Source organism: Sciurus vulgaris, assembly GCF_902686455.1.
Source record: "Sciurus vulgaris genome assembly, chromosome: 4".
NCBI lineage: Eukaryota > Metazoa > Chordata > Mammalia > Rodentia > Sciuridae > Sciurus > Sciurus vulgaris.
In genome coordinates this window covers 7,258,245-7,285,332 of record NC_136464.1, presented here as the reverse complement: position 1 = coordinate 7,285,332, position 27,088 = coordinate 7,258,245, and the positions used below count along the sequence as shown (strand labels likewise).

Below are 27,088 nucleotides of genomic sequence, written 5' to 3'. Positions count from 1 at the left end.
AGTACTATTAGAAGATATTTAGCGATTGCAAAAGTTTTGTCCTTGTGCCCTTTACATAGCAGGAATTGGTTAATCAGCTTATAGGTTGTCAGAGTAGCCCAGGTTGCTCAGATTTCGAAGGTGTAAGTCTGTTGTAGAATGATGAGCAATGAGGGACAGAAATTTTATTGAACTAGTTTATGGCTCTTAGTGTTCTAATTCCTTCAGTTTGAAGATTAGAAAACTGAGGCTGAGAAACATGAAATTCTGATAAAGAATTGGGTTTTGAATATGTTGAGATATTTGTTAAAACATTTGAATAGAGTTTTTTTTTTTTTTTTTCCCCTGCGTGCTGGGGATCGAACCCAGGGGAAGCACTCTACCGACTGAGCTATCTCCCCAGCCCCAAAACATTTGAATAGAGGTGTCAGGTAGGCAGCTGGACTTATGAATCTGGAGTTGAGGAAGAGATCCAGCCTGGAAATGTAAATTTGAGAGTCATCATCCCCTTATAGGTGATGTTTTAAAACCCAGAGATTGAATGAGATCCCCAAGGGTGTTGATGCTTAGAGAGATGAGAACCAAGGACTGAGCCTTGGGGCTCTTGGCTCCTTAAGTCAGGAATGTAAGATGAGGTTTAACTTAGCCTCAGAGCAGCATAGGATTGGCTAGAAGTAAGCCTGTCTTGCGCTTTGTGTAGCTAAGCCTTCATGTGTATATTTTCAATGGAGGTGACACATGTGTGAGTTGTATATGTGTGTGGTGTGTTTGGGAGTGAGCATGTGGGCTCTGAGTGTAATGGTAAGGAGTTGAGAGTTCATGCAGTTAGAGAAGAGCCTCAGAAAGAGGATTGTTCTGGTCAGCCGGATGGATTTAGAAAGCAGAGATGCTTAGGAAGCTATTATAGTAGTCCTATTATAGTAGTCCTGACCTGAACTGAGAAAGGTCTGGTAGCAGTGGGAATGGGAAGAAAATAACTGATTGGATAGAACCCACTAGAAAGCATGTATGGGCAAAAGGCAGAATTCAAGGTGATTCTGGGTCTCTCCTGGGAGCAGGGGTATGAATGGTGTTATTAATGGAAACTGGAGAAGTTAGGGTAGGAGTTTGTTGTGAGAGGAAGATAAAGGGTTTAATGGAAGATTCGGCAGGCTATTGGACCCCTAAAATGGCATCAGATTCTAGGCAGTGGGTTCATTTATATCATCATCTCCAGGATCCTGCTCTAGCCCAGGTGTTTTTCCTGATGATTATTGTCAGGAAGATAAGTAGGAAGATACTGATGAGAAAAGAAGCAATGACTATGTGGAGTTTTAACTTAAGAGTTAACTAGTACTTTCAGTTTTTTTTTTTTTTTTAATTTACCTAAGTTTTGTAATTCAGAAATACTTTGTAATATTTTCACAGAACCTGAAAATCCAGCATGCTTGGAATATCCTTTTAAGATTTATCTGAGCTGGGGAGGTAGCTCAGCCCCCAGTACTGCAAAAAAAAAAAAAAAAAAAGATTTATCTTTTATCTATATTTCCCTAAGATGTTCTCTGAGCATTTGTAAACCTCCACAGATTAAATCTCCACAGATTTATATTAGTAAGTATTTATGTTAATAAAACTAATAAAAACTCTTACATGTGCTGCTAGTTTATTCTTTGGATAATTTCTCATCATTAGAAACTAACTGACAACTGAGTTTATCTCAGTTTGTTGAATAGGTTTGTACTTGATGAAGATTATTTAACTTCCCTAGTTCTCTTTCGTAGTTTTTTTAAGTAGGTAGTTGGGGGCATTTGTAGTATAGCTACAATTTTTAGGAATTTACTTCAATGTAGCTAAAGTTCTTGTACAGTGTTAAGTAATGCTTTGTAAGTATGATTTAATTAATTAAACATGGTAATATAAAAGTGTACCGTTACTAGCTCCTTTCTAGTCATTAATAAGATGGACCATAATACTCATACTTTTTAAATTATTATTTGAGTTGGGACGTTTATAATTAAAAGCAGTTAATTTAGTATTAGAAAATGGTTGATATATTTGGAGTCATTCTATAGGTAGAATTTGAAGCACAGATGAATTTCCTAGACTAGATGCTATTGTATTTTGAATGACGGAATATTTAAGAGTAGCAGTTGTGTCCAGTTTTCCTTAAAGAAGTCCCGATGCAGATTTTTATTGTACCAGTTCATTGAAGTATGATATGTTGGATAGAATTTGGAAATATAGGTTGTGTATGCAGACTAGTTATAAATTAAATTTGTTTTATTAATTTATACCCATTACTTGGGTATGTGAATATATATTAAAATGATATTTAGTAAGTTTTATTTCAGGGTGCAGCATTAATTCTTAGAGTTGATTGCTTTGAGATTAGTTTTATATACCTTTTGGTATGTTTTAACATTGGAAGAAAAAGAATACTCAGTGCTAATTTCTTCTGAGTAATTAAAAAAAATCAGAGTTGAGCTGATGTTATCCTTATTCTTCCATTTCATTTACTGATGGCCACACGCTCCAGTGGCTCTCTTAGAAAATCCTCTCCAAGAATTTCAGCTTTCAGTTACTAAAATAGAATATTCCTATAAAGTTTTAATTCTCTAGAATGGATACTGTATGCCATCATTTAATGTAATGCACTCTTCTTAAAACTCTTGAGCTTGGCTTTAGTATTGCTTAGTTACCTGGATTTTCAAAATCAGGTAGGCTAATTAGGCAGCTCTATGTTCAACCTCTACCAGGCTTATTTGATTATTATCATGTTTTGTGTTGCAGATTGAACCCAGGGCCTTGCAAATGCTAAATAAAGCACATGCTGTACCACTGAGCTACCCCCCCAGCCTCTATATGATTATTTTTTATGGTGATATTTTGTTTTTTGTCAGCCTTGGACATTTAAGTATATATCTGTACATTAGTTCCATGAAGATTAGGTATGATAATGTAAGGTCACAGGCTGTTGAATGAGGTTTACAGATATATCAGAGTAAGATTTATCAAAGCAAATATGGAGTTTTGAATGTGAATATTTTAAATGAAATACTGAATTTTCTTACAGTAGTTCTTAATATATGTTCATTATAGCATTTGTTTTTCTGATGTGTTTCATGCTCATTATAATTTCTAATAGCATGAATAAGTAATTTACTTACATTTTATACCTGAGAAACTACAGGAAGAAACTGGCTAATGAATATGATCACTATCTTCTATTGTCCATTTTATGAATGGTTATATGATTGTAGTTCCCTGCTCTTAAACACTTATTTGGATTGCTATCACATTGTGGGTAGTCTTTGTGTACGAATTAAATTTAAAAAGTCTTAAGAAATTTAAATTACCTGGGTAAGAGGAAAAAAAGCAAAACCAAAAACCAAATGCAAGTACTGAAGGAGAAAAAGATTTCAAAGTTGAACATAAGAAAAAAATTTTTTTTGCTTTTCTCTGCTTATTTGGATATACCACCTATTTCCATTCAGTAATACAAATAATGATAATATTAGTGCTTGTGTGTGTATATATACACATATTTAACATTATGTAGAAAAACATTTCCATATTAATTTGGCTGACCAAACCAATCAGTTGGCTATTTTTATTGTTGTTCATTAAAATTTTTTAAATGTAATAATCTTATTAAAATAAGTGAGAATAATTAAAATAGAACTGATTAAAATTAAGCCTTTAAAATACTTATGGATTAATTAGCAGGCTATAAGTGAAATTCAGTTTTGGTCTCCTTTACAGGAATAGCTATTCAGTCAGACAGAACCACTTATCACGTTTTGCAGTATCTCCTGAGGAAGTCAGAATCTGAGCCAGCATGAAGACTGAATCTTGTCTTTGGTCTGATTTATAACTGTGCTTTTATTCTAACCATGTGCAAGGTGGAGGTTATAGCATGGAAACTAAAACCTTAGTAAGTGTGATTTTTATTTTAGCTATTTATAATAGCCTTTCTAATAGTGAAGTTGTCTTCTCAGCAGAGTTCACACTACATGGGGTGTAGTCTTGGCAGGCAGGAACATAAAAGACTTCCAGAGTAAAAGGCATTTATTTATCCAGGTTGGGAGAAAATCCCTGAGAAAGAAAGGGAAAAGTATCTGTTACTCTACCTATGGTTTCTTTCTCTTTCCCAATTTAAAATTGGTGGGAATCAGGTGTAAGTGGCACATGCCTGTAATCCCAGCTACTCCAGAGGCTGAGGAAGAGGATCACAGTTTGAGGCCAGCTAGGGCAATTTAAGTGAGACCCTGTCTCAATGGACTGCCCCACCCCCCCAAAAAAAGAAAAATCATCAGTTAAGATGAGTTAAGAAAGGATTTAAGGAAATGAAAACATTGGTTTTAGTGACTAAATTTAAGCTATTAAAGAAGTTATTATTGGGGCTGGGGTGTAGCTTAGTGGTAGAGTGCTTGCCTAACAAGTGCAAGGCCCTGGGTTTGATCCCTAGTAAGTCATTGTTAAATTTACCATGTAAATTTCTTCATTTATGAATTAGTAAGTTCATTGTAGGATTCTAGAAATGCTTAAATAATATATTTTAGTAAGAATTGAATTTTGAATATATTTAAAAATTTCAAATACTGAATATGAACAGTCAAAATTATATTGACATGATTATGCTAGTAGTTATCTCAAGGGATGTTCCGTTGATTTGATTTTCCCAAGTATTGGTGATATGGGTTTTCTTTTTGTGCTCCACAGAGAACTAGATTTTGAGATACAGGATATCAAGAAACAATCTCTTTTATAATGTTGCTTTGTTAATTATGATGATTATTCCTCAATATCTTTTTTCCCCCTACTTGGAATAATTAAAAGCAGTGAATAATTGGTATTTTTAAGCTGCTTTTCTCCCAAGCAAAAAGTATAGAGATTACTTGGATCTTCTGTATTTGTGAATCAAATGTTACAGTAACCTAGATAGCATGATCTATGTTGTTTGTAATTTGAGAATGATTATGTGTTTGAGGTATTATTTATTTTGTGTGCTTTTCTTTGAGTCTTCTTAACTATTGGATACTTTGCTAAATTGTTGGTGATGACCAAGCTGAAATTAAACTGTCCTATTATATGACTTCCAAGTTTTAATTTCTTTCCGTTTGAGAATAAATCTCTATCTCCTGCCTATTTCTTGCATTCCAAAGTACAATTTCCTTAAATCCTGAGATCTAAGAATTTTCTTTGGAAATTTATCTGCAGTATCTCTATGGAAATCCAAAAAGAAGTAAAATAATTCAGTATGAAATCTTACATTCATCTTTGAGAAATGTACTTATAAGTTGAAGGGTACATTTACTTTTTGGGCAGATATTCAGAGGTGAAATTTATAGTTATTTTAATAACCATGTCCTAATTGTTTATAGCTTCCTGCTTGACATAACTCACTTCAAGAAGTGCACAATGTCAGAACGTGGAATTAAGTGGGCTTGTGAATATTGTACGTATGAAAACTGGCCATCTGCAATCAAATGCACTATGTGTCGTGCCCAAAGACCTAGTGGAACAATTATTACAGAAGATCCATTTAAAAGTGGTTCAAGTGATGTCGGTAGAGATTGGGATCCTTCCAGCACTGAAGGAGGAAGTAGTCCTTTGATATGTCCAGACTCTAGTGCAAGACCAAGGGTCAAGTCTTCATACAGCATGGAAAATGCAAATAAATGGTCATGCCACATGTGCACATACTTGAACTGGCCAAGAGCAATCAGGTGTACCCAGTGCTTATCCCAGCGTAGGACCAGGAGTCCCACAGAATCTCCTCAATCCTCAGGATCTGGCTCAAGACCAGTTGCTTTTTCTGTTGATCCTTGTGAGGAGTACAATGATAGAAATAAATTGAACACAAGGACCCAGCATTGGACTTGTTCTATTTGCACATATGAAAACTGGGCCAAGGCTAAAAAATGTGTTGTTTGTGATCATCCCAGACCTAATAATATTGAAGCAATAGAGTTGGCAGAGACTGAAGAGGCTTCCTCAATAATAAATGAACAAGATAGAGCACGGTGGAGGGGAAGCTGCAGTAGTGGTAATAGCCAAAGAAGATCACCTCCTACTACAAAACGAGACTCAGAAGTCAAAATGGATTTTCAAAGGATTGAATTGGCTGGTGCTGTTGGCAGCAAGGAGGAACTTGAAGTGGACTTCAAAAAACTAAAGCAAATTAAAAACCGGATGAAAAAGACTGACTGGCTATTCCTCAATGCTTGTGTGGGTAAGTTTCTGTTTACTGCATTTTTAAAAAAATGAGATGGGTAAAGGTATTAAAAATGACATGGAATAGAAGCAGGGTTAATAGTAGTTAGTATTGAACTCATTCAGCATGATAACTGTACTCACAAGTATTCATGCACAAGAATTTTTTGATCTTGTCAACTTGGTGCTAAATTGCATACATTTAATTGTGTACATGTCTCTATATCATTAGGGGAGAAATTTGAAGTTAAAGCAAACTTTTTACACATAATTAGAAAAATACACCTGGAGTTTAAAACTGCTTCTCTATTTATTATAACAAGATGTAACTGAGGAACACCAGCTGCTGTTTCTGAGTGTTTGTAAACAGCATGAGCATCTTGTGATGATAGAGGCTTTAGTCAGATGTTAAAAATATCACAAAAATGTGTGACTCCAAGAAGTTGAACAGACATAATATTGACCTTGAAAATGCTGATGTTAATTTAATGTGAATGTCATGTAGTAAATATTTGCAAACTTCTTGGAACTGATTTCATGTAGCCAGCTGATCCTATAGTTGCAAATCGTGATTTGTGTATATTGTGTTTTTAGTGTTTTCTTAAGGAAATTTGAAATTTTGGACTCAGTTACTAGTTCAGAGTTGTTAAAAGGACAGAGACATGTGAGAGCAGGGTTTTTCTCCAGTTATTGACCTTGTGAGAGTTTTTTATTTGTGATGTAATTCACAAAAGTTAAGACTATACTTTCAGGGATTATTTTTTCAGTAGTTCATTACGAAAAAATGCACACGTGTATACACATACACATGTATCTTGAGTAACCTGGATGTTTGATTTTTTTATTTAAATATTTTGATGGGATGCTTACTTTGACATTGACTTTTGAGTGATTAGTAAGGTTAATCTTTGTGTGTGGCAACAGTTAAGCCTTAAATGTAACAGCTGTGTTTCCCCCCTCTCCCCAGTACTAATTTTATTTATTCCCTTGGCGGTAGCCCAAGATTATGAAAGACATAACTCTGTGAACCTGCATGTCCTAAGAATAGACTTCAAGAAATTGAGTTTTTTATTTTTGTTTTGTCCTGGTCAAAAGAATATTCCAGTAGATGAGCCCCTCTAGACTCTAATTGTACTAGTGATTAGCAACTGTTTGTTCCGAGGACTAGGGATGAAAATATACTGAGCATCTCTGTTATCTTATTTGATCCCACTGATTTTTTTCCCTCCCCAAATTGGGGGAACACATATGGTGTGATTGCCTCCCCTGCATATAGTCTTTCTCTTTATATATATAAAAATTTTAAAAACTAGGAGATATTAAAGGGATTCATTTACTATCAATTTTGTAATTGAGATCAGATTCATATAACAAATCATACCATTGTGAAAATGAACAATTTGGTTTTATTTAGTGTATTTATAGTGGTGTGCAACCACCACTTCTTTTTAGTTCAAAACATTTTCATCACCCCAAAAGGTAACCCTGTACCCATTAAGCAGTTAAAATTCCCATTCCCTAACTTCCATTCTACTTTTTGTCTCTGAATTTACTTATTCTGGATATTTCATATAAATGGAATTTTATATTATATGACCTTTAACTACTTGTTTGTCTTTGGAACACTCTGAAAATGATTTTTTCAGGCATTAGTGTACTATGCATCTTTTGCTACGTGGTGGTGTTTGATATATGTAGATTTATAGATGAAAACGAACTAAATTTCATTGCAGTGATTTTTAACCTTTAGGGGTCATAGAATCTTTTACAAATTAGGTTTGTAGTTTTTTTAAGTCAGTAAATCTCAGGATAAGAACTGCTTTGAAATATTTATTGTCCTTGAGACACTTAAGTTAGACCAGTCAATATATTTGTCTTTATGGCTGTTGTTTCTTATCTTTATGACTTTCTTCTTGGTACTACTTTTTATTTCATTCCACATATCTTCACTACTTTTGAATATTTGTTTTATTCCTCTTTGCATTTTAATAGCTGTGAGTTCATTTTGATGATGGAACAGGAACTCTGGGCAGAGCCAGTATGAGATTTGGTCTTGTTTTATTTACAGGTTTCTTTGTCCTCAAGGTGTTGTTGGCACCCCTGAGTTTCTAGATTCTTAGGGCTAAGGGTTGATTGTATTTGGTTCTGTTTTTGACTGTTAACTGTATATCATTCTGAATTGTTAGGCAAAAGGTTATGACCTGTCATTCTGATTTGTAAACGTTACTGAAATTGTTAACTTTTTTTTTTTTTTTTTTTTTTACTTGTTTATGTTGTGTTGGGTTAATTTAAAGCAAGCAAACTGGAGCAGTTAGACAAATAGCAGTCTCCAAATTAATCTTCCCCTTTTTCTTCCTGCTTTATATTTCCAACATTTCATTAGATATATAGCATATTATTGTTTATTGATGTTATGTCTTGAAAATACAATCTTCATAGTATGTATACTAAGCGTCAAATTGTATACTAAGTATAAATTGTAAGACTTTCTCGTTTAAAATTGGAGAAAAATTTCCATCCTCAGACCAACTTTGTAGCTGATAAAATAGGAATGAGGAAAGTTGGGTTATTGAGAAAGCAAAAGTAAACTAAAGCATCAAAGTACTAAATAGGCATTTCTTACTAGTTGTGTGTGTTTCTCAACAAATCATCTTAGGTGGTGAGAGGATGTTAGGGGATGGCAGTGCTCCAACCTGACATCAGCAAAATGGAATCTGGGGAGCTAAGATGGTAAAGGCAGAGGTGGGAATTTAAATTCAGTTGACTCTGGAATGTCTGTTGTTGGTGCGAGGTGTTTTTAGGGATGTCACTTAAGCACTCAGTAGATTGCCCTTCCCACTGGGTAGACAGCATTGTACTGAGAGAGTAGGCAGCACTACTGTAATCAGTGCACTGATTTTCTTCTGTTACTGTATGAAGTCATTCCCCTCTGGCCACCCTCCCCCCGTCCCCCCAACGCTGGGAATTGAACCCAGAGGTGCTTTACTAATGAGCCATATCCCCAGCTCTTTTAATGTTGAAACAGGGTTTCTCTAGGTTGCTGAAGCTGATGTCCAGCTTTCAGTCTTCTACCTCAGCCTCCTGAATTGCTGGTATTATAGGCATGTGCCATTGCTCTAGGCCCATCTTTCCTTTTTACAGATAAGTCTCAAGCCTTTCCTCTGCCTCATTGCAGGATTTACTAAATTGCCTCCTTTGAGTCTTCTCAAATGGTGGCTTTCTCAGTGAGGTTCTCTTGACTGCTTTATCTAAAATCCCTGTTTTATACCCCTTGTTCTCAGTTTTAATTATATTCATCATAATCACTTTCTGGTACATTTGATCATTTTGTTTATTAGTCTATCTTCCCTGAAATTTAAGGTTCCTGAGCATCAGAATTCTGTTTTGTTTACAGCTATGTCCTAATGCCTAGAACAGTGCCTGCTGTATATAAGCGCTCAGATATTTGTTAACCAGTGAAAAGGCTTCAGAAACTGGGGTTTGAACAGACCTTTAAAGATCCTTATGTTCTTCTGAATTTCTGGCTTCTTTGCTGTTTTCTTAGCTTTCTGTATTTTTCACTTTACAGACTTATTTGGATTTGACCCTGTAAACCCAACTCTACTTCTCTTTGGCTGTCAGGTTAAGAATGAAGTAGTCAGTGCAATAGAGTTTTAGTGATAAGGGTAGAGAGACCTCAATTTATTACCAGGCAGTTCATGGGATGAAGTCTGAAGTCAATTTTTTTTTTTTTGACCTTTAATTTCTTCATCTTTTAAATTTTTTTTAAACTTTCATTTATTTATTTTTATTAACTTTTTTGACAGTGATATATTTTTTTAAAAAAATTCTTTTCATACATGTATATAGGGTAATAATGTCTGTCTCAATCCCATCCCTACCTACCCCACTCCTCCCCATATTCCCTCTATACAATCCAAAGTTCCTTCATTCTTCCCTACCCACCTCCCACTATGGATCAGCATCTGCTTATCAGAGAAACCATTCAGCCTTTGGTTTTTTGGGATTGTCTTATTTCACTTAGCATGATATTCTCCAGTTCCATCCATTTACCTGCAAATGCCATAATTTCATTCTGCTTTAAGGCTGAGTAATATTCCATTGTGTATATGTACCACATTTTCTTTATCTATTCATCTGTTGAAGGGCATATAGGTTGGTTCCATGGTTTAGCTATTGTGAATTGAGCTGCTATAAACATTGATGTGACTGCCTCACTGTAGTATGCTGATTTTGTCTTTTGGATATAAACCAGGGATTGGAATAGCTGGGTCAAATGGTGGTTCCATTCCAAGTTTTCTGAGGAATCTCTCCATAATGCTTTCCAGAGAGTCTGCACCAATTTGCAACTCCACCAGCAAAGTACAAGTGTGCTTTTTTCCCCAAATCCTCACCTACACTTATTATTGCTTGAATTTCTTCATCTTTGTATTTGCAGTGATGGCAAATTTTCAAATTTAAAAAGTCATTCTATGTGTTTTTGTACACCTAGAGTTCTATCAGAGAAAATTTTTATATGAAAATGTTTTGTTCATCATTGGATCTTTAACTTCCTAGTTGGCATTTTTTCACTTTTTTTCCCACTGTGCTGGGGATCTAATCCAGCTGGAAGTTCTCTACCACTGACACATGCCCCAATTTTGTTTCACTTCTTAAACAATAGCTCTTCAGCAGTCTTTCTTACATCTAATTTATCCAAGGCTCCTGCTAATGCAAATGTGAAGGAGTTGAGATTTGGTGAGGTCGTTAAAGGTGTAGGGGGAAAGAATTAAACTAGGCGTGGTGGTGCATGCCTGTAATCCCAGTTCTTCAGGAGTCTGAGACAGGAGGATCAAAAATTCAAGGCTAACCTGGACAGTTTAGTGAGACTCTGTCTCAAAATAAAATAATAAGCTCTGGGGATGTAACTCAATGGTAGAATGCTTGCCTAGTGTGTGAGACCCTGGGTACAATCCCCAGCTCCACAAGAAAACAACAATAAAACTCCATGAGCTTAAGGGCTTGGTGGTATGGCTCAGTGGTAGAGTGCCTGTCTAGCAAGCACAAAGCCATGGGTTTGATTTCCACCACACAGATATACATATGTGCACTCACACCCACAAATGAATCAAGCTTATGTAATAGGTACATGTTGAAACTTGAATTTATGTATTCAGGTTTTTAGTTGCCCAAAAGCAGTAGCATGAAAAACTTTACATAAAGAATGTTTCAATCAGTGATGCCTTGTGGTGCTCTGAAGTTTTGGAGTTCCCTGCACTGTGCACTGATATTTTCTGTTGAGAATCACCGATTTGTGGGCTAAACCAGAATATCTTCTTTTTTTAAATTATTTATTTATTTTAATTAAAATCATAAATTTACATAGGGCAATCTTGTTTGATTCATTGTTATTCTTTCCCTTCCCCCCGACCCCTCCCACCCTCTTTTCCCTCTATACAGTCCTTCCTCCATTCTTGCCACCCTCCTTATCCCTAACCCTAAACCTCACCCTAACGCTAACCCCTCCTACCCCCCCTTATATGTCCTTATCCGCTTATCAGCGAGATCATTCATCCTTTAGTTTTTTGAGATTGGCTTATCTCACTTAGCATGATATCCTCCAATTTCATCCATTTGCCTGCAAATGCCATAATTTTATCATTCTTCATGGCGGAGTAATATTCCATTGTATTTATATGCCACAGTTTCTTCATCCATTCATCAACTGAAGGGCATCTAGGTTGGTTCCACAATCTGGCTATAGTGAATTGAGCAGCTATGAACATTGATGTGGCTGTATCTCTGTAGTATGCTGATTTTAAGTCCTTTGGGTATAGGCCAAGGAGTGGGATAGCTGGGTCAAATGGTGGTTCCATTCCAAGCTTTCTGAGGAATCTCCATACTGCTTTTCAGAGTGGCTGCACTAATTTGCAACCCCACCAGCATTGTATGAGTGTACCTTTTTCCCCACATCCTCGCCAACACCTATTGTTGCTTGTGTTCTTGATAATCGCCATTCTAATTGGGGTGAGATGAAATCTTAGGGTAGTTTTGATTTGCATTTCTCTTATTACTAGAGATGTTGAACATTTTTTCATATATCTGTTGATTGCTTGTACATCTTCTGTGAAGTGTCTGTTCATTTCCTTAGCCCATTTGTTGATTGGATTATTTGTATTCTTGGTGTAGAGTTTTTTGAGTTCTTTATAGATTCTGGAAATTAGAGCTCTATCTGAAGTATGAGTGGCAAAGATCGGAATATCTTTTATTGAGGAATAGGCTGAAATGGGATCATGAAAATTGTTATCTTGATTACTTCTGAGCAAGATTTGTCATACTGCCAAGATTTTGACATGTCTAGAAACTTAGATAATTTTTAAAATATAGAAAATATCTTGGAATTGATTTTTCTGTCAGGTTATCTGCAAAAATATTTGATTTGATGTTTCATTGTTTCTTAAACTTGTTGAAAATTAGTATTTGAGTCATTTTCCATACTGATGCCAATTGTGTTTTTGGCCCCTTGCCAGAAACCTGTGTACTGTATCATATGCAATGTGTCCATGTTAGAATGTCAGAAGTAACTGTAGAAATATCTACATGTGAATGGTGTTAAACATGTCAGGTTTTTTTTCTCTTTTGGTTTCATAAATACTGTATTCATTTGAACAAAAATTGGTAATTCCTAGTCTTACTACATTTTAGAATATTCTTTCTGATTTGTTCTGGTATCTGTAATAAGAATTGTGCATATGGGCTGGATGTGGTGGTGTATGCCTGTTATCTCAGTGGTTTGAGAAATGGAGGCAGGAGGATGGTGAATTCAAAGCCAGCCTTAGCAACCTAGCAAAGCCCTAAGGAACTTAGCGAGACCCTGTCTCTAAATAAAATATTGAAAAAGGGCTGGGGATGTGGCTCTGTGGCTAAGCTCTCCTGGGTTCAATCCCCAGTAGCCCCCCGCCCCCCCACAAATTGTGTAAGTGAATGGACATTTGCAATTTGTCAGTTGGTTTTTCTCAAGAAAACAAATTGTTAAGATTGTTTTAGTGTTATTTTTCTTTCTCTGGAAAACAAAACTTGTAAAATGTAACCTTGTGTAGGCATTTTTTTTTTTTCTCCCCTAGTTGTTGTTGTTATTTATTTATTTACTTAATTTTTGGTACTGGGGATTGGAACCCAGGGACTCTTTTCCACTGAGCTATACCCCTAGCTCTTTTTATATTTTTATTTTGAGATAGGGCCTCACTAAGTTGCTTAGGCTGGTCTTGAACTTGGAATCCTCTTGCCTCAGCCTCCTGATTTGCTGGGATTACAGATGTGCACCATGTACCCAGCTAATTTTTAGTTTTAAAATTCATGTCTGGTCAAATGAAAGGGGTGTTGTACAATAATCCAAACAAAATCAGGTTAACGAAGTCCTTTAAGTTAGTTTTGAGAGATGGTTTTACTATGAACTTTTATGATTAAAAGGTGATTTATATCAAAAGTACCATGTCAAAATAAAATGAAATCTCTGCATTGGACGTAATGGTGATTTTACTTATTTAAGACATCTTCGAGAGGATTTTCTAACTTACAACTCAGGGCATACAAATGATTGTGTAGAAATGAGAGAAATTGTACAGAAATAGGAGGCTTCTAGTTTTGAATTCAGTACTCCTTAGCTTTAAAAATTATTGATCTGTTTCACAGAGATATTTTATCAAAGCCTTATCTGAAGGTACACATTAGATATCTTGAAAAACATATTAATGAGATAAGTTAGTATCCACGTTTTGTAGTTTTTATTATTTGTCTTATAGGTTCATTCCCCTGTGGGTTTTTGGTGACATGACTGAATTAAATAGTGTGGTTGGTAGGATAATGTGTGGTTTCTCAATTATGTCCATATCCTAATTCCCAGAATCTGTTGGTTTGCTACTTTACTTGGCAAAAGGTAGTTTTGCAGACCTGATTAAATAATAAAGGATCTGGAGATGGAGAGATTATCTGAGTGGCAGTGTAATCACAAAGTTCTTTCCTTACAAGTCAAAGAGTGAGATGGGAGAGTATCACTGGAGGACATGTGAGAGCGGAGAAGTGGAAAGACAGGGCTTTTGGATAGCCTCCTTTAGAAGAAAGAAAGGCCAAGGATGTTTTACAGCTTCCTGCAGGAGAGCAGCCTCGCCAACACCTTGATTTGTGAACTGATTTTCTCAGTAGGATAAGAAGTTAATATTGTTTCAAATCAATAAATTTGTAGTGATTTGTTAGGGCAGCTATAGGAGATAAATGCAAATAGATTTTGTTTTCCCCTGGCAAATATCATCTTAATTTGATAATTTCAGAAAACTTTTATTTCCTTTCTCCAGTTGTTAGAGGAGGTTGAGAGTTAACTGTTTTGTACTAGAAGGAAAGAAGTCGAGGTAGAAAGACTGACTTGCTAGATGTGAAGTAGCCATGTTGTTAATCTTTTGTACATAAAGACAGTAGAGGTGCTTTTTTTTTCTGCAAGCTGTGGTTGAAAGGAGCACTATTACTGGAACTTTTGAATAATATTTGATGCCTGTGAGTACTATTGTTTTCAGTCTTGTCTTTTTTGAAGTCAGCAAAATAAATATGCCTATATGAAGTTGATTGATGTGTCCCAAGGTGATCTGTCACTTGCCAGTATTTTACAACTTTGCATGATTAGGCTGCATTACTTGAACTTGATTTTTTTTTTTTTTTTTTTTTTAAATGTGGCATTTCAGTTCTATTTGTTCTTTTGCTTTGTTTGTGTTGACCTGTTTCCAGCTTGGTATACCACAGCCATTTGGGCAATCTATTTGGGCAATCTATTTTCCATCTTTAAGAATTTTTCCTGTCCATGGAATTGTATTACAGTCATCATTACTTCCATGTTGGTGACTCAGTAGCAAATCTTTGTTCTGGTAAATAATTTTTAGAGCTCATCCTCTTGGAGCTGGTGAATTTTTTCAGTTTTGTTAGATTTAAGTTATGGTTATTTTATTTTGAAGTGCTGAGTTATGAAGTTTGATTTTTATATTGATGCCAGATTGAGTTTTCTATTGAAAGATACTCTTCTGATTTAGTGTTGTTTTCCTTAATATATTACTTTACATATAAATGAAGAGCGGAGTGGGGGTGGGGAAGAAAGCTCTTGGATCTTACTAATAGTCTTCTACATTTCAAGCTATCCAAATACACTGGGTGTGGTGGTGCATACCTTTCACTCCAGCAACTGGGTAGGCTGAAGTAGGAGTTTACAAGTTTGAGGCCAACCTCAATAACTTAGAGAGATCCTGTCTCAAAACAAAAATAAACAATTAAAAAGGACTGCAGATGTGGTTCACTAGTAAAGTGCCCTTAGGTTCAATCCCCAGTACACAAAACAAAACAACAAATCTATCCAATTGCCTCCTTTAAACAATAATAACAAACCCCCCCAAACAAAACAAAACAAAACAAAAGTAATTTGATGGAAAATACTCTGTTAAATGCTTTTTAGTAGAATCTAAAATATATGCAGACTCTTCTAGCAAATCTTTGGCACTGTATCCATAAATAGAAAGTAAGCTCCAAGAAATGCTGGCAGTTCTTTGTATGTCCTTGGTTAACTCTTTGATACTCTAATGAGAGAAGTTTGTGTAGCTATAAAAATTGCAGTATCTTTTCATCGTATGCATTATTGCTTGTGGATTTACTTCCTGTTCAAGGTAGTTCATATTAGTAGGTAATAGAATTACTTCTAGCACCATGGGAGGAATATTACCTTAAGGTTGTTTTTTTTCTTGTTCTTAAGATTTTAAGGATTACCTCTTTTGATTGTGTAACTCTGGATATAAAATAATACTTCATGTCATAATTTTAAAATTAATTGTGGGAATTTCCAGCAATATAAAAGATTCTAATCTGTAGAGAAACACACAATTAACTGATGCTGGTCAGTTTATTCTGGGATTTGAAAGTACTTCCTGATACCTGGAGTAAAAGAAAGACTTCTGGGAATGTAATGTGTCTCTTAAAGCAAATGGATGGTGGTGACAGACATAGAATCCCAGCAGTGATCTTCCAGTTGTCTCTGGTATGCTAAAACACAGTCGCTGTTTAGAAAGAGAATATCTCGTGGTTCTTGAGTATGATACTGACATTTCTGTCTACATCACTGTCTTAGGTAAATGACAATACTGAATTAGGAAATTTAGATGCACCTACTGGAGTAAAAAAAAAATTTAAAAATCTTAAAAGTCTTATTATATCTGTTGTGGTTGGGGGAAATACTAAGGATAGATACTTGGGCTTATTTTAAAGAAATGGAATGGTTTCTCCTTTTTTTCTCCTCACCATCAACTGTTTATTCTGAGAAATTTCCTAACAGACTGAATACCACATATATTTGACATAGATTTTCCAGTTACTACTTTGTTACATTTGGTGTCTCTTTTTCCTGAAACACTTGAGAATTAGCTGTAGACGGCATACACATTGCCCCAGAATACCTTTGCATGTATTTTCCATTAACAAGGACATTTCCCCCTACATAGCCACACAATATAATCACTCAGGAAATTTAATACTCAGAGTCCATTGTTGATTTCACAAGTAGGTTTAGTAATGCTATTGCCTCTACCCTTTTCAATCAAGGCTGATATAGTACATTGTATTTAGTTGTTTTATCTATTGAGACTCTAATCTAGAGCAGTGCCCCTTTTTAAAAAAATTTTTCATAAAGTTAGGATTTTCAAAGAGTGTGGTTTTGAAGAATAATTCTCAATTTGAATTTGTAGGTTTTCTTATGTCCTCAATTGTATTTTCCCCCACCCTTCTCTCTATATATATTCATATATATAGAGAGAAAATATACATATATATTCATATTTAGTTTATTTTTTGGTATTGGAGAATGAACCTTGGGACTTGCTCATGCTAGGCATTGCTCTGTCTCTGTGCTACATGCCCAGACATTTTTAAAAATTTTGAGATGGGGTTTAAGTTGCTGAGACTGACTTTGAACTCGTGATCCTCCCACCTCTGCTTCTGGAGTAGCTGGGATTACATGGGTGAGCCAACATGTTGTTGTTGTTTTTTTTTTTAAGGAGTGAGCAGAATACTGTGTGGGTGAAATTGTTTTGAGGCAGTATCTCTAATATCTCTGAATATGCCCTTATATCATTGTGAGTTTTTTCAGTTCATTTTAATTATGGTAAAATATATATGACATACATTTTATCATTTCATTCATTTCGATTTAATTTATGGTGCTGGGAGTTGAACTCAGAGCCTTAAATATATTCTACTACTGAGCTATACCCTGCCCCCTCTTTACTTACTTTTAAGTGTATAACAGTGATACTTACATTTATGTAGTTGTGCAGCCATTATCACCATCCATTTCCAAAACTTTTTTTGACTTGCAAAACATTAAACAGTAATTACCTATTCCCCAACCCTAACCCCTGACAACTGCTGTTCTTTTTGTCTACGAATTTGACTACTTAAGTGTGTCAAATGAATGGAATTATAAAGTATTTGTCCTTTAATAACTAGTTTGCTTATTTCACTTAACATAGTGTCTTTAAGATTTGTTTACATTGTGGCATGTGTTAGAATTCCCCTCCTTTTTAAGACCAAATATTCCAGTGTATGTATATCATGTTTTGTTTATCTGTTCCTAAGTCAGCAGATATGGATATAACATTTCTTGTTTCATCAAAGTTAGAAATTTGTACTGGCTTCCTGTAACAGTGTATGAGTTTACTTTTAGAGATAAGAAAAGCTATGAAAAAACCCAAAATTTATAATCTCATTGCCTGGAGGAAATCTTTAAGATTTTTGGGTATTTTCAGTCTTTTTGTTTACTTACTTTTACATGGTTGAAATTTTATATTGTATATTCTGTCATTCATTGAACCTTTTATTTTCAGGTAAAATGTTTTCATCTTTTAAAAAGTGATTGTAAAATATAAAGAGGAGTTGTCGGATCTAAAGTTAACCTGTTACCAGCTGCAGTATGAGATTCCCTGTGGAGTTGTGTCTCTGAGGATGTTTGTTACTAAGGGCAACAAGCTATCCTATTTTATTAGTCATTTGTATTTTGTCTGTGAATTGTTGATTCATGTCTTTTGTTTATTTTCTTGGTGATCTTTAGTTATATGGCAGCTCTGTAAGTATAAATAATATGCATATTAAAATACTACTGGTCATATTTATTACAAATATTCTTTTCCCTTTTTGATGGGACAGTTTATTGTAATCATTTTTCTTTTTTCTTTTCCTATTGGATTCCGAACCTTAGAGGTACTTTACTGCTGAGCTACATCCTCACCCCTTTTTATTTTGGTTTTGAGACAGGTTTTGCTAATTTGCTGAGGGTTGTGTTAAGTTGTTGAGTCTGGCCTTGGCCTTTCGATCCTCCTGCCTTGGCTCCTGAGGCGCTGGGATTATAGACCATCAACCCAGTTTATTCTAACTAACATTTTATTTTTGTTATTTGCAATTTTTTTGGATTGAACTAGTGATTAAAATATTTGTTCCAAATATTTTCCACTAATTTGATTTATTAAATAAAAATTTCCCCCATTGATTTGGGTGTTTATATCTATATAAAATTTTTATATCAAAGTTGTTTTGAGGCTTTTACATAAATACTTGCACACATATATTACATATATACACATATAGTTTTTTAACAAAATTAACATCACACTTGTTTAAATAGAGTTTTATTTAAAAATCCGATAAGGTCAGATTTTAGAAGTAACCACACTCCCTTTACTGCTAAAAAATTGTCTGTTTTTACCTTTTCATTGTCAATTCATTCATTCACTGATGCATTCAGATATTCATTGAGTGTATCCCCAAGGATGGTGAAAGAAGTCTTGAGTTTCAAAAGAGTTTATGGTCTGGCAGGAGATGATATTAATTCAGCAAGTCAGTATGCTGCAGAAGTGTGAAGTGCTAGTGGAGCATGTAACCTGATCTCATTAAGAGTTTTGGAGAAGGCTTTCGGCGATATCTAGGCCGAAATCTTGGAAGAAGGAGTGGTATTTCAGAGGAAATTGCATGTGTTAAGTCCCCAGAGTCAAGAAAACATGGCATGACTGATAACCTGGGGGAAAAAAAAAGTTATCAGAACTGGAGTGTAGGGTGAATGCTATGAGAGGTAGACCTGCAGGGAATGCTGAACTGCAAGGTCTGTTTACCTAGGTAAGGAAATTTAGCTTTCCGCATGATGACACAGGTAAATCTTTAAAAGGGGAAGTTCCCCAATCAGATCTGTGGTTTAGGAAAACTACTCTGACAATAGTGGAGGAAATCGATCAGGAGGGTCTGGCACTTGAGACAGGCAAGACTGCCCAGGCAGTGATAGCAGTTCAGGTGAGAACAGGCTAGGCCAGAAGCAGTGGAGTTGGGAGAGTAGGGATGTATTAAGAGGTAGAGTTGGCAAAACTTGAAAGAACTTGGAGGGGAAAAGGAGTTAAGAAAGATAGCCAGGTATTTGGCTTGGGCTCTTGGGTTGGATAGCAGTATCAATTTTCATGAGCACAGGAAGAGGGCCAGGTGTTTTAAACATGATGTGGTGAGGGATGTCTTAACGTCTTGTGTATGGAACTGAAACTGTTGGGCAGAACATACCACTTCATTTATGTGGTACATATGTGTGGGCCATGAGATTTACGAAACTTGTAGAACCTTCTCTTGTAGTGGACAATTACAGGGACTTTCTTGTTCTGTGATTCTAGCTGGGGTCTTATCAAGATGATCTTATATTTCTTGTAATTTGGTAATTTGTTTATATTTTTGACTAAAGAGTTAAATGAGTGTAATATGAACAGTATAAAGTTAGGATAGATCACAAGAGTTTTTCCTTTTATTTTTCCCATACCCCCTACCTATTAAAATGTTTACTTACCATAGTTTTCTTACTTGTAAAAGGGGGTGGCTGGACTATTCAGTCTTTCTAGTTCTAACTATAATACTATAATTCTAAAATTCTAAAATTTGATTCCAAATTCAGCCAGGATGACTTGGCATTGTATCATTGAAATTTTTATTTTGAAGTCAGAAAAGCTTTTGGATTTGATGGCTGTGGTGATTGTGACTTTGGTATATACTATTTTATGTGAGTTTCAAAGTATGCTTTTAGGGGCTGGGAGTTGTTCAGTGGTAGAGCACTTGCCTACCAATGCACAGTGCACACTGCCTCCCCCCCCAAATAAAAAAGAAAAAGAAAAATACACTTAAAATTACACACTTTTAAAAAAATCTTAATTTCCTTCAGCTGAATACTTTGGTGATGTTTTAAGTGACTTTTATAATGTTCTATAACTCATTGACATTTATACTTGTCTCAGATCACTTGTTCCAAAGATAACTTTGTGACTTATTCCTTTAAATTCTTCCATCATGCTTCCTTCAGTAAATTTTCCTGCACTGCAGAATCTTATTTCTTAGAAAGATGTCTTTCATGACTTTGGGGATTTATATTTCTACAACAGTTGGGTTAACAGTCTGATCAAAGATATAAGGAGGTAAGAGCTCAGAAATATTGTTTGGCAGTTTGTCAGTTAATAATAGGACATTTAAAAGGCCTTAGAGACTATTTGACTTCTTTATCTCATTAAGTTTTCTGTTTTTCTAAAGAGGATTTTAATAATGGGAAGTGAGATTATTGAATTAGGAGTTAGTCTTGTTATAGTATAGATTAGATTATATTTAAGAATTTATTTCCAATTTCTGATTATCATCCCTCCTTTTTTGACAGCATTACTGTTTTATAGCACTATTCCAGCATTTGAAATGCTAAATCTTGTTACTGCTGGTTGTAGTCAACAGTGAACTAGGAGGCAGTTTGTACTGCTCAAACTGTTCTGGAGTTGTCCCTCTGTGCCTGATTGAAGGTAGACTTAAAAATATTGAGGACATTTAAATTAAAAAGCTTATGTTTGAGTATTGAAAGTTTGCTATGAATATCTAAGTCAGGTTTATGGTTAAACTATAGCCAAATGGTTAGGATATTAAAAAGAAAAGTGTTACTAGGTGGTGTCGTTTCTTATTAATATATTATGCAAAACCAATTAAATGAATCCAGCTCTGGATAGAGGAAAAACTACCTAGACATTATAGCCAGCCTCATCTGCATCTTTCTACTGACCATGACGTAGGACATTCTGAACATTACCACTTAAAACTAACTTTTCTTTTTAAGGGTTCCTGAAATTGTGCCTGCTGACTCCAGGTCCACCCTGACCCCACAGCATAAACCATGCTGTGATGTCACAGCTACCATAGAACTCCAGGGTAGTGTTGAGCTGGCCCATGTGGGCTCAGGTAAGTCCTGGCTTTTTTTTTACCATTTGGCATTCTTTTCAAAGTTAGTTACCATTATGATTTTATGTCATAAAGGAAAATAAGGCAAAACTTTGAAAACTGTGCCATACATGGGGGAAAAATAAGTCTATTTTCTAAACATCTATGAGCCAGCTTCATATGCTAACCAACGGAGTTCCATAGTAGCTGTGAAGTCCTCGGTGGTTTATTGACCTGTGGCTTCAAAATACTTTAAGCCCCACTCGTGGCCCAGCTTATAGGACAACATGAGCTGCTGCGGCAGGTGCTGCCTCTTTTTTTTTTTTTTTTTTTTTAAAACCTTTCTAGCTAGTAATGTATAACAGTATTTTTCATTTACTCTTTAGATCTTCATGTTTTTACAAGTGCATTAACACTTTTCTTTGTAATTACGTGTCTATTTAGCTAATTGTGCATTTATTGAATTCTTTTGAATGTACAATGATACTGTAGGTTAGTTTTATGCCAGTAATCTTCTCGGAGTGCCTTTAGTTGTCTTTTTATTTGCCTTATTGCATGAAAGGAGGAAGGAACAAAATGTTTGCTAAATTTAAAAAAAATATTAAGAGAAAGATACTTTAGTTATTTTTTAAGGCATTGTGAATTGTCAGTAACTTAGAAAGCAGCAGGTACAAGTCACCTCTCTCTCTTCTCTTGGAACATTTTCAGTTTTTCCCTCTGGCTTTTGTTCTATAAAGTGAGATTTTAGCACTTAACCTTTATATGCTATCTTTTTCTGCCTACCAATTTTGCTTTTCTCTACTTTGTTTTTATCCCTTATATTAAAGGTAGCTCAAAACGTAACGTTACATGAAGAACTCAGAGAAATCTTTTAAGTTTTTTTGCATATACTGTGATTGCCCCCCACCCCCCGGAGAAAATGTGGTAGCTAAAAGTTTAAATTCTTTTAAACATCTTGTGTGTAGTGAAGCATTCATGAAGAAATTATCTAAACTTTATTAGTAGTTCTCTTTGGGCAGTATATAATAAAGACATAACAAAGAATTGGGCAGTTTACTGACATACTCATGAAATTTGTAAAAAGTTTACTACTCTTTGCACCTGAAAATTGACCAATCACTGAAAACAAGAGTTCTTACTGGTAAAGAAAAGAACGGAATTATTTAGTCCTCAACCTTAGGCAGTAAGATAATTTTTCTTTAAATTATCTTGTGCCTGTACTTCCATGTGTTGTTCGTATTCAGGAAGTTTGGAGAATTTTGTGCTGTGAAGAATAGAGAAGAGTCTATTCTGTTTTTTCTTCATTTTCTGTCCTCATGTATTTATTCCATGCTAAGGAATGGGCACTTTAACTTTTCTGCAGTTTAATGCAGAGCTTGGGATGAGGAGTAATTTAGTATTTTTGTTATTTTGGATTAGGCCATATAGAAATTTTGGTTGTGTTTCTGTGTGTGTCAGCTTTACTGAGATATTGTTTATATACCATGCCTTTCACCATTTGCAGATCTTTTTTTTTTTTTTAAGTACTTACTCTGAAGGCAGAGTGGGTGATACTATAAATCTTAGTTCTAAAGCACAGATTATAAACTTCAGTGTGCTGTTCAGTTTAGTCTGCATCTTCCTTCCACCCCGATTGTGCTAATTAACTTCTAATTTCAGAAGTCCCTCAGAAACTTTAGAAAGGAAATGAATTCTTAAGAATTTGTAAGATGAGATTCTTCTAGACTTCAGCTATATGGTGAGTTAGCCAGGAATAGTAAAGACAGTGATTTAGAAGCTCTCCTTACAACCTAAGAAGGAAGTCATTTGGTGTTTAGCTAGATTACCTCATATTTGTCTTTTAGAAATAAATATATTTGAATATAGAATAACACATACATAGCATACACATACTACATACATATGTATGTACAGATCTTCCTCTGTCAGGTGAATTATTCAAACTCAGATTGCTTTTTGAGAGCATGGAATGTTCATAAACAGATTTTTTTTAGGTGTAAGCTAAAGATCATAAAACATGCAGTGATGCTGCTATACCCTGAAATAGTTATAGCTTTTTTTTTTTTTTTTTTTTTTTTTTTCCCTTTCTTTTGGACCTGGAGGGTATATATTGCTCAAGTGATCTCCTGAGTGCTGGGACTATAGATGATGTGCTTCCATGCCTGCCTTATCATGAGTTCTTAACTTGAAAAATGTATATGTCTATGTCTGGGGATAAGGGGGCAGGGGCACATTTTTGGGGCAAAAGCATCTAGATTTGCCAAAAGGGTCCATGTCCCTGCAAACTTCTTTAGCTGGCCTTTCATGACTCAGATATGATTAGAAAGGACTTTTTTTAAATATAGGAGATATGTTTTTATTGTCTTTGTGTTTCTCATATTGCCTAGAACAGTGCTCTCTCTATGTCATCATTCAGTGGATGTGGAAATTAAACTTAAGGGGGAGTTTGTTGCATTGTACTAACCTGTAAGGAATAGCTATTTATCTTAATTCCTAATTCAAAATGCTTTTTAAAAAGCAGACTATTTTCAGCTAGTATTATCATTCTGTCCAGCAAATTTAACAAATTTATTTTTCCTGTTCTAATTTAGGAAACAATTATTTGGTCTTATAATCTTGGGTTTGTTTCCCCCCGCCCCATTATTTGTGGTAAATTGCAAGCTGATCTACACATTTTTTAAAAAAAGTTGATTGTTTATTATCCATACTGCTTAGTAAATACAGTGATTATCCTTATCTAACATTATATGTTAAGGTCAATAAAATGGTTCATTGGGAAATTTAAAGTTCTTTGTGGATTTGGAAAAAGTGATATTTGTTTTATCTGCTTGTCCCTAACTTGTTTGTAATGTTTTAGTGTAAACATTTATCAAAAATCATCTGGTTCAATTTTTACTTTATTAACAATTCTAAATAGGTGTATAGGTGTCTTGGCTCTAAGAGATTTTGAAATCAAAATTTTGCAAACTTTCACTTAAAATGAAAATGGTTCCAGTCACTATGTTGTTTCAGAGCTGAAGAGCAAGCAGTTTGGAAAGCTCAGCACTCCCCCATCTTTTCTTTCTTTCTTTCTTTCTTTTTTTTTTGATTCTGCTTTAGAATGCAGTATAAGGGGGCAAAAGGAGCCCAACACCCACTGGAAGCACCTCACTGCCTCCTTGGTTTCTGCAATTAGGGGCTCAGTATCTTCTGTGAAGTCTACTTTCTCACATTAGTTTACTGATCTTCCATTCAGTGACTTTATTCCTAACGTTTCCTTTAAACCTCACCAGAGTATGGAGCCAGCACTGATGGTAAGGTAAGTGCTAACTAGGTAGTTCTGGACAGAAATTTTTGTAGGGAGGGAAATGATGATTTTTCCTTATGTTCTTCAGGATAATTAGTGATACCCCAGGATCCAGGAAGCACAGAGATATGCTTAGAGTTTGGAGTGAATGCTACAGGTATGTACTTTCTGATGAAAAATAGAATTAAATGCTTTTCTGTCTTGATACTTATTTTAGGAGTCGTAGAAGGTGATTTAGCTGCCATAGAAGCATACAAGTCGTCAGGAGGAGACATAGCACGCCAACTTACTGCAGATGAAGTTCGCTTGCTGAATCGTCCTTCTGCCTTTGATGTTGGCTATACCCTGGTACATTTAGCCATACGTTTTCAGAGGCAGGATATGCTAGCAATATTGCTTACAGAGGTAAGTGTGACTTTTTGGTTAAATATTCTTTTTTTTTTTTTTTTTTAATACCTTTATTTTATTTATTTTTATGTGGTGCTGAGGATGGAACTCAGTGCCTCACATGTGCTAGGCAAGTGCTCTACCACTGAGCTAGAACCCTATCCCTAAATGTTCTTTTATATTTAAATGTGTTCTTTAATTTTATTTTTGATGATACAGTGTTTCTCCAAATGTTCCTTAAAAGTTTTAGATACTCTTGTTTAAAAAAAAAAAATCACATTAAACTTACAAGATTTCACAGTATAAATTTTTTTCTCCTTCCTTTGAGATGAAGTGTGGTTATGTTGCCTGGGTTGGCTTCAAGATCCTGGGTTTAGGTAATCCTGTGTCAGTGTCCCAAGTAGCTGGGTGCAGCCATTGCACCCAGCAGTATGTGCTTTTAAAACAGGCTGTTTTGCAACAATGCTTGAATCATGATGTTTGATTAAAAATACTGGAATGTGTCTGTTACTCATTCAAGTTATTAACTATACAAATATTATCTATGCTATGTGTCAGGAACATAGTTATCAAAATACTAAACCAAGTTTGTGATTAATAAGAATGAATTTTATTTTAGGCAAGGAGTTAGTAAAAATGAAGGATTTAAATATAATTAAAACAAAGTTGCCATTTAAATTCATGGACCCTTAATTAAGAACTTTTAGCCTAAAGATTCATAAAGTTGATGAGAGGCAGCTTCAGGGACATGTCCTGCTTAAGGATGATGGTGAAGGAATGCTTGAAAGCCATTCTTCTCTTGGAATGTCTGTAGCGTTTGGTGTCAAGTCCAGGTTGTTTTTGGAAAAGTCTGGTTTTTGAAAGGATTGAGGGATAGCTTATTGGAAAAAGCTATTTTTGAATTTACTTTTGGTATCAAATGAGGGTCAGTTGCATTCTGAAAATGTTTTACATTTGGTTTCCCATATCTCTTTCTGTTTTCCTGGAAAGCTGTACCTGATATATATTTTCACTGTTAAGGAAATAACACCAGCACATTTTAAGATTAAGAAAGAAAATACCCTTGAGTTATTGGGAAATTTTGTTAATTTCTTTTAAATTCTGTTATGTTGTTCCATTTATGATAAATGAGCTACAGAAGAAAGTTTCTTTTGTTGTATTTAGGTGTCTCAACAAGCAGCAAAGTGTATTCCAGCAATGGTGTGTCCTGAACTGACAGAACAAATCCGGAGGGAAGTAGCTGCCTCTCTTCATCAGAGAAAGGGGGATTTTGCTTGCTATTTTCTAACTGACCTTGTAACATTTACATTGCCAGCAGGTAACTCTAAATTTTAATGTGAAAAGAAATTTCTATCTTATTATAGTTCTGTTTTTATATATGGAAGAAAAATGTGTGGGTTTTGGGGTACTGGGAATTCCACTCAGGGGGACTCGACCACTGGTGGTGTATGCCTTGTGTGTGTGTGTGTTTTTAAAGAAAGCAAATAAAATTAATAGATGTGCATCTTGAGTGATTTTTATGGTCTTATGTATACTTAAAGTGGTCAGTCCAAGAGCTGCTTATAAACAGATGCTGTAGTTATCAGAAGATGGTAACTGATTTTTGTGGGTTTTAGATTATTATTATTAGTATTTTCCCCAGTACTGGATATTTAATCCAGGGGCATCCTACCACCGAGTTACATCCCCAGCTCCTTTTTTAGTTTTTGAGATAGGGTCTCATTAAATTGCCCGGGTTGGCCTTGAACTTAGGATTCTCCTGCCTCAGTCTCCTGTGTCACAGGGATTACAGGCAAGTGCCACTGTGCCTAGTTATCAGATGTGTGTGTATATTTTGCCCCTTTATTTCCTCTTTTTGGTTTTATTTTACAATATTCTCTTTTATTGGTCTATTTCGATTTTCCCTTTCTTTTCACATTTGTCTGTTATTTTGAAATTGAATAGTGATTGGTTATCTTGTATCAGCAGAAA

The 27,088-nt window shown here is 35.1% G+C and overlaps 1 protein-coding gene across 4 annotated transcripts in view; it reads left to right on the top strand.

The window, feature by feature from the left end:
- The window catches only part of ZRANB1 (zinc finger RANBP2-type containing 1), a 46,723-nt gene that overhangs the window by 10,001 nt on the left and 9,634 nt on the right, over nucleotides 1-27,088 (top strand). The window contains exons 2-5 of one of the 4 annotated variants that reach the window (XM_079137768.1): nucleotides 3,721-3,892; nucleotides 5,343-6,193; nucleotides 24,948-25,135; nucleotides 26,282-26,435. In XM_079137768.1, coding sequence (XP_078993894.1) covers nucleotides 3,852-3,892; nucleotides 5,343-6,193; nucleotides 24,948-25,135; nucleotides 26,282-26,435 — 1,234 coding nt within the window. In that variant the 5' untranslated portion in view covers nucleotides 3,721-3,851. Of the gene's footprint in view, nucleotides 1-3,720; nucleotides 3,893-5,342; nucleotides 6,194-21,343; nucleotides 21,466-24,947; nucleotides 25,136-26,281; nucleotides 26,436-27,088 lie in introns of those variants that run through there. The other 3 variants (XM_079137770.1, XM_079137769.1, XM_079137771.1) reach the window with 3 other exon arrangements.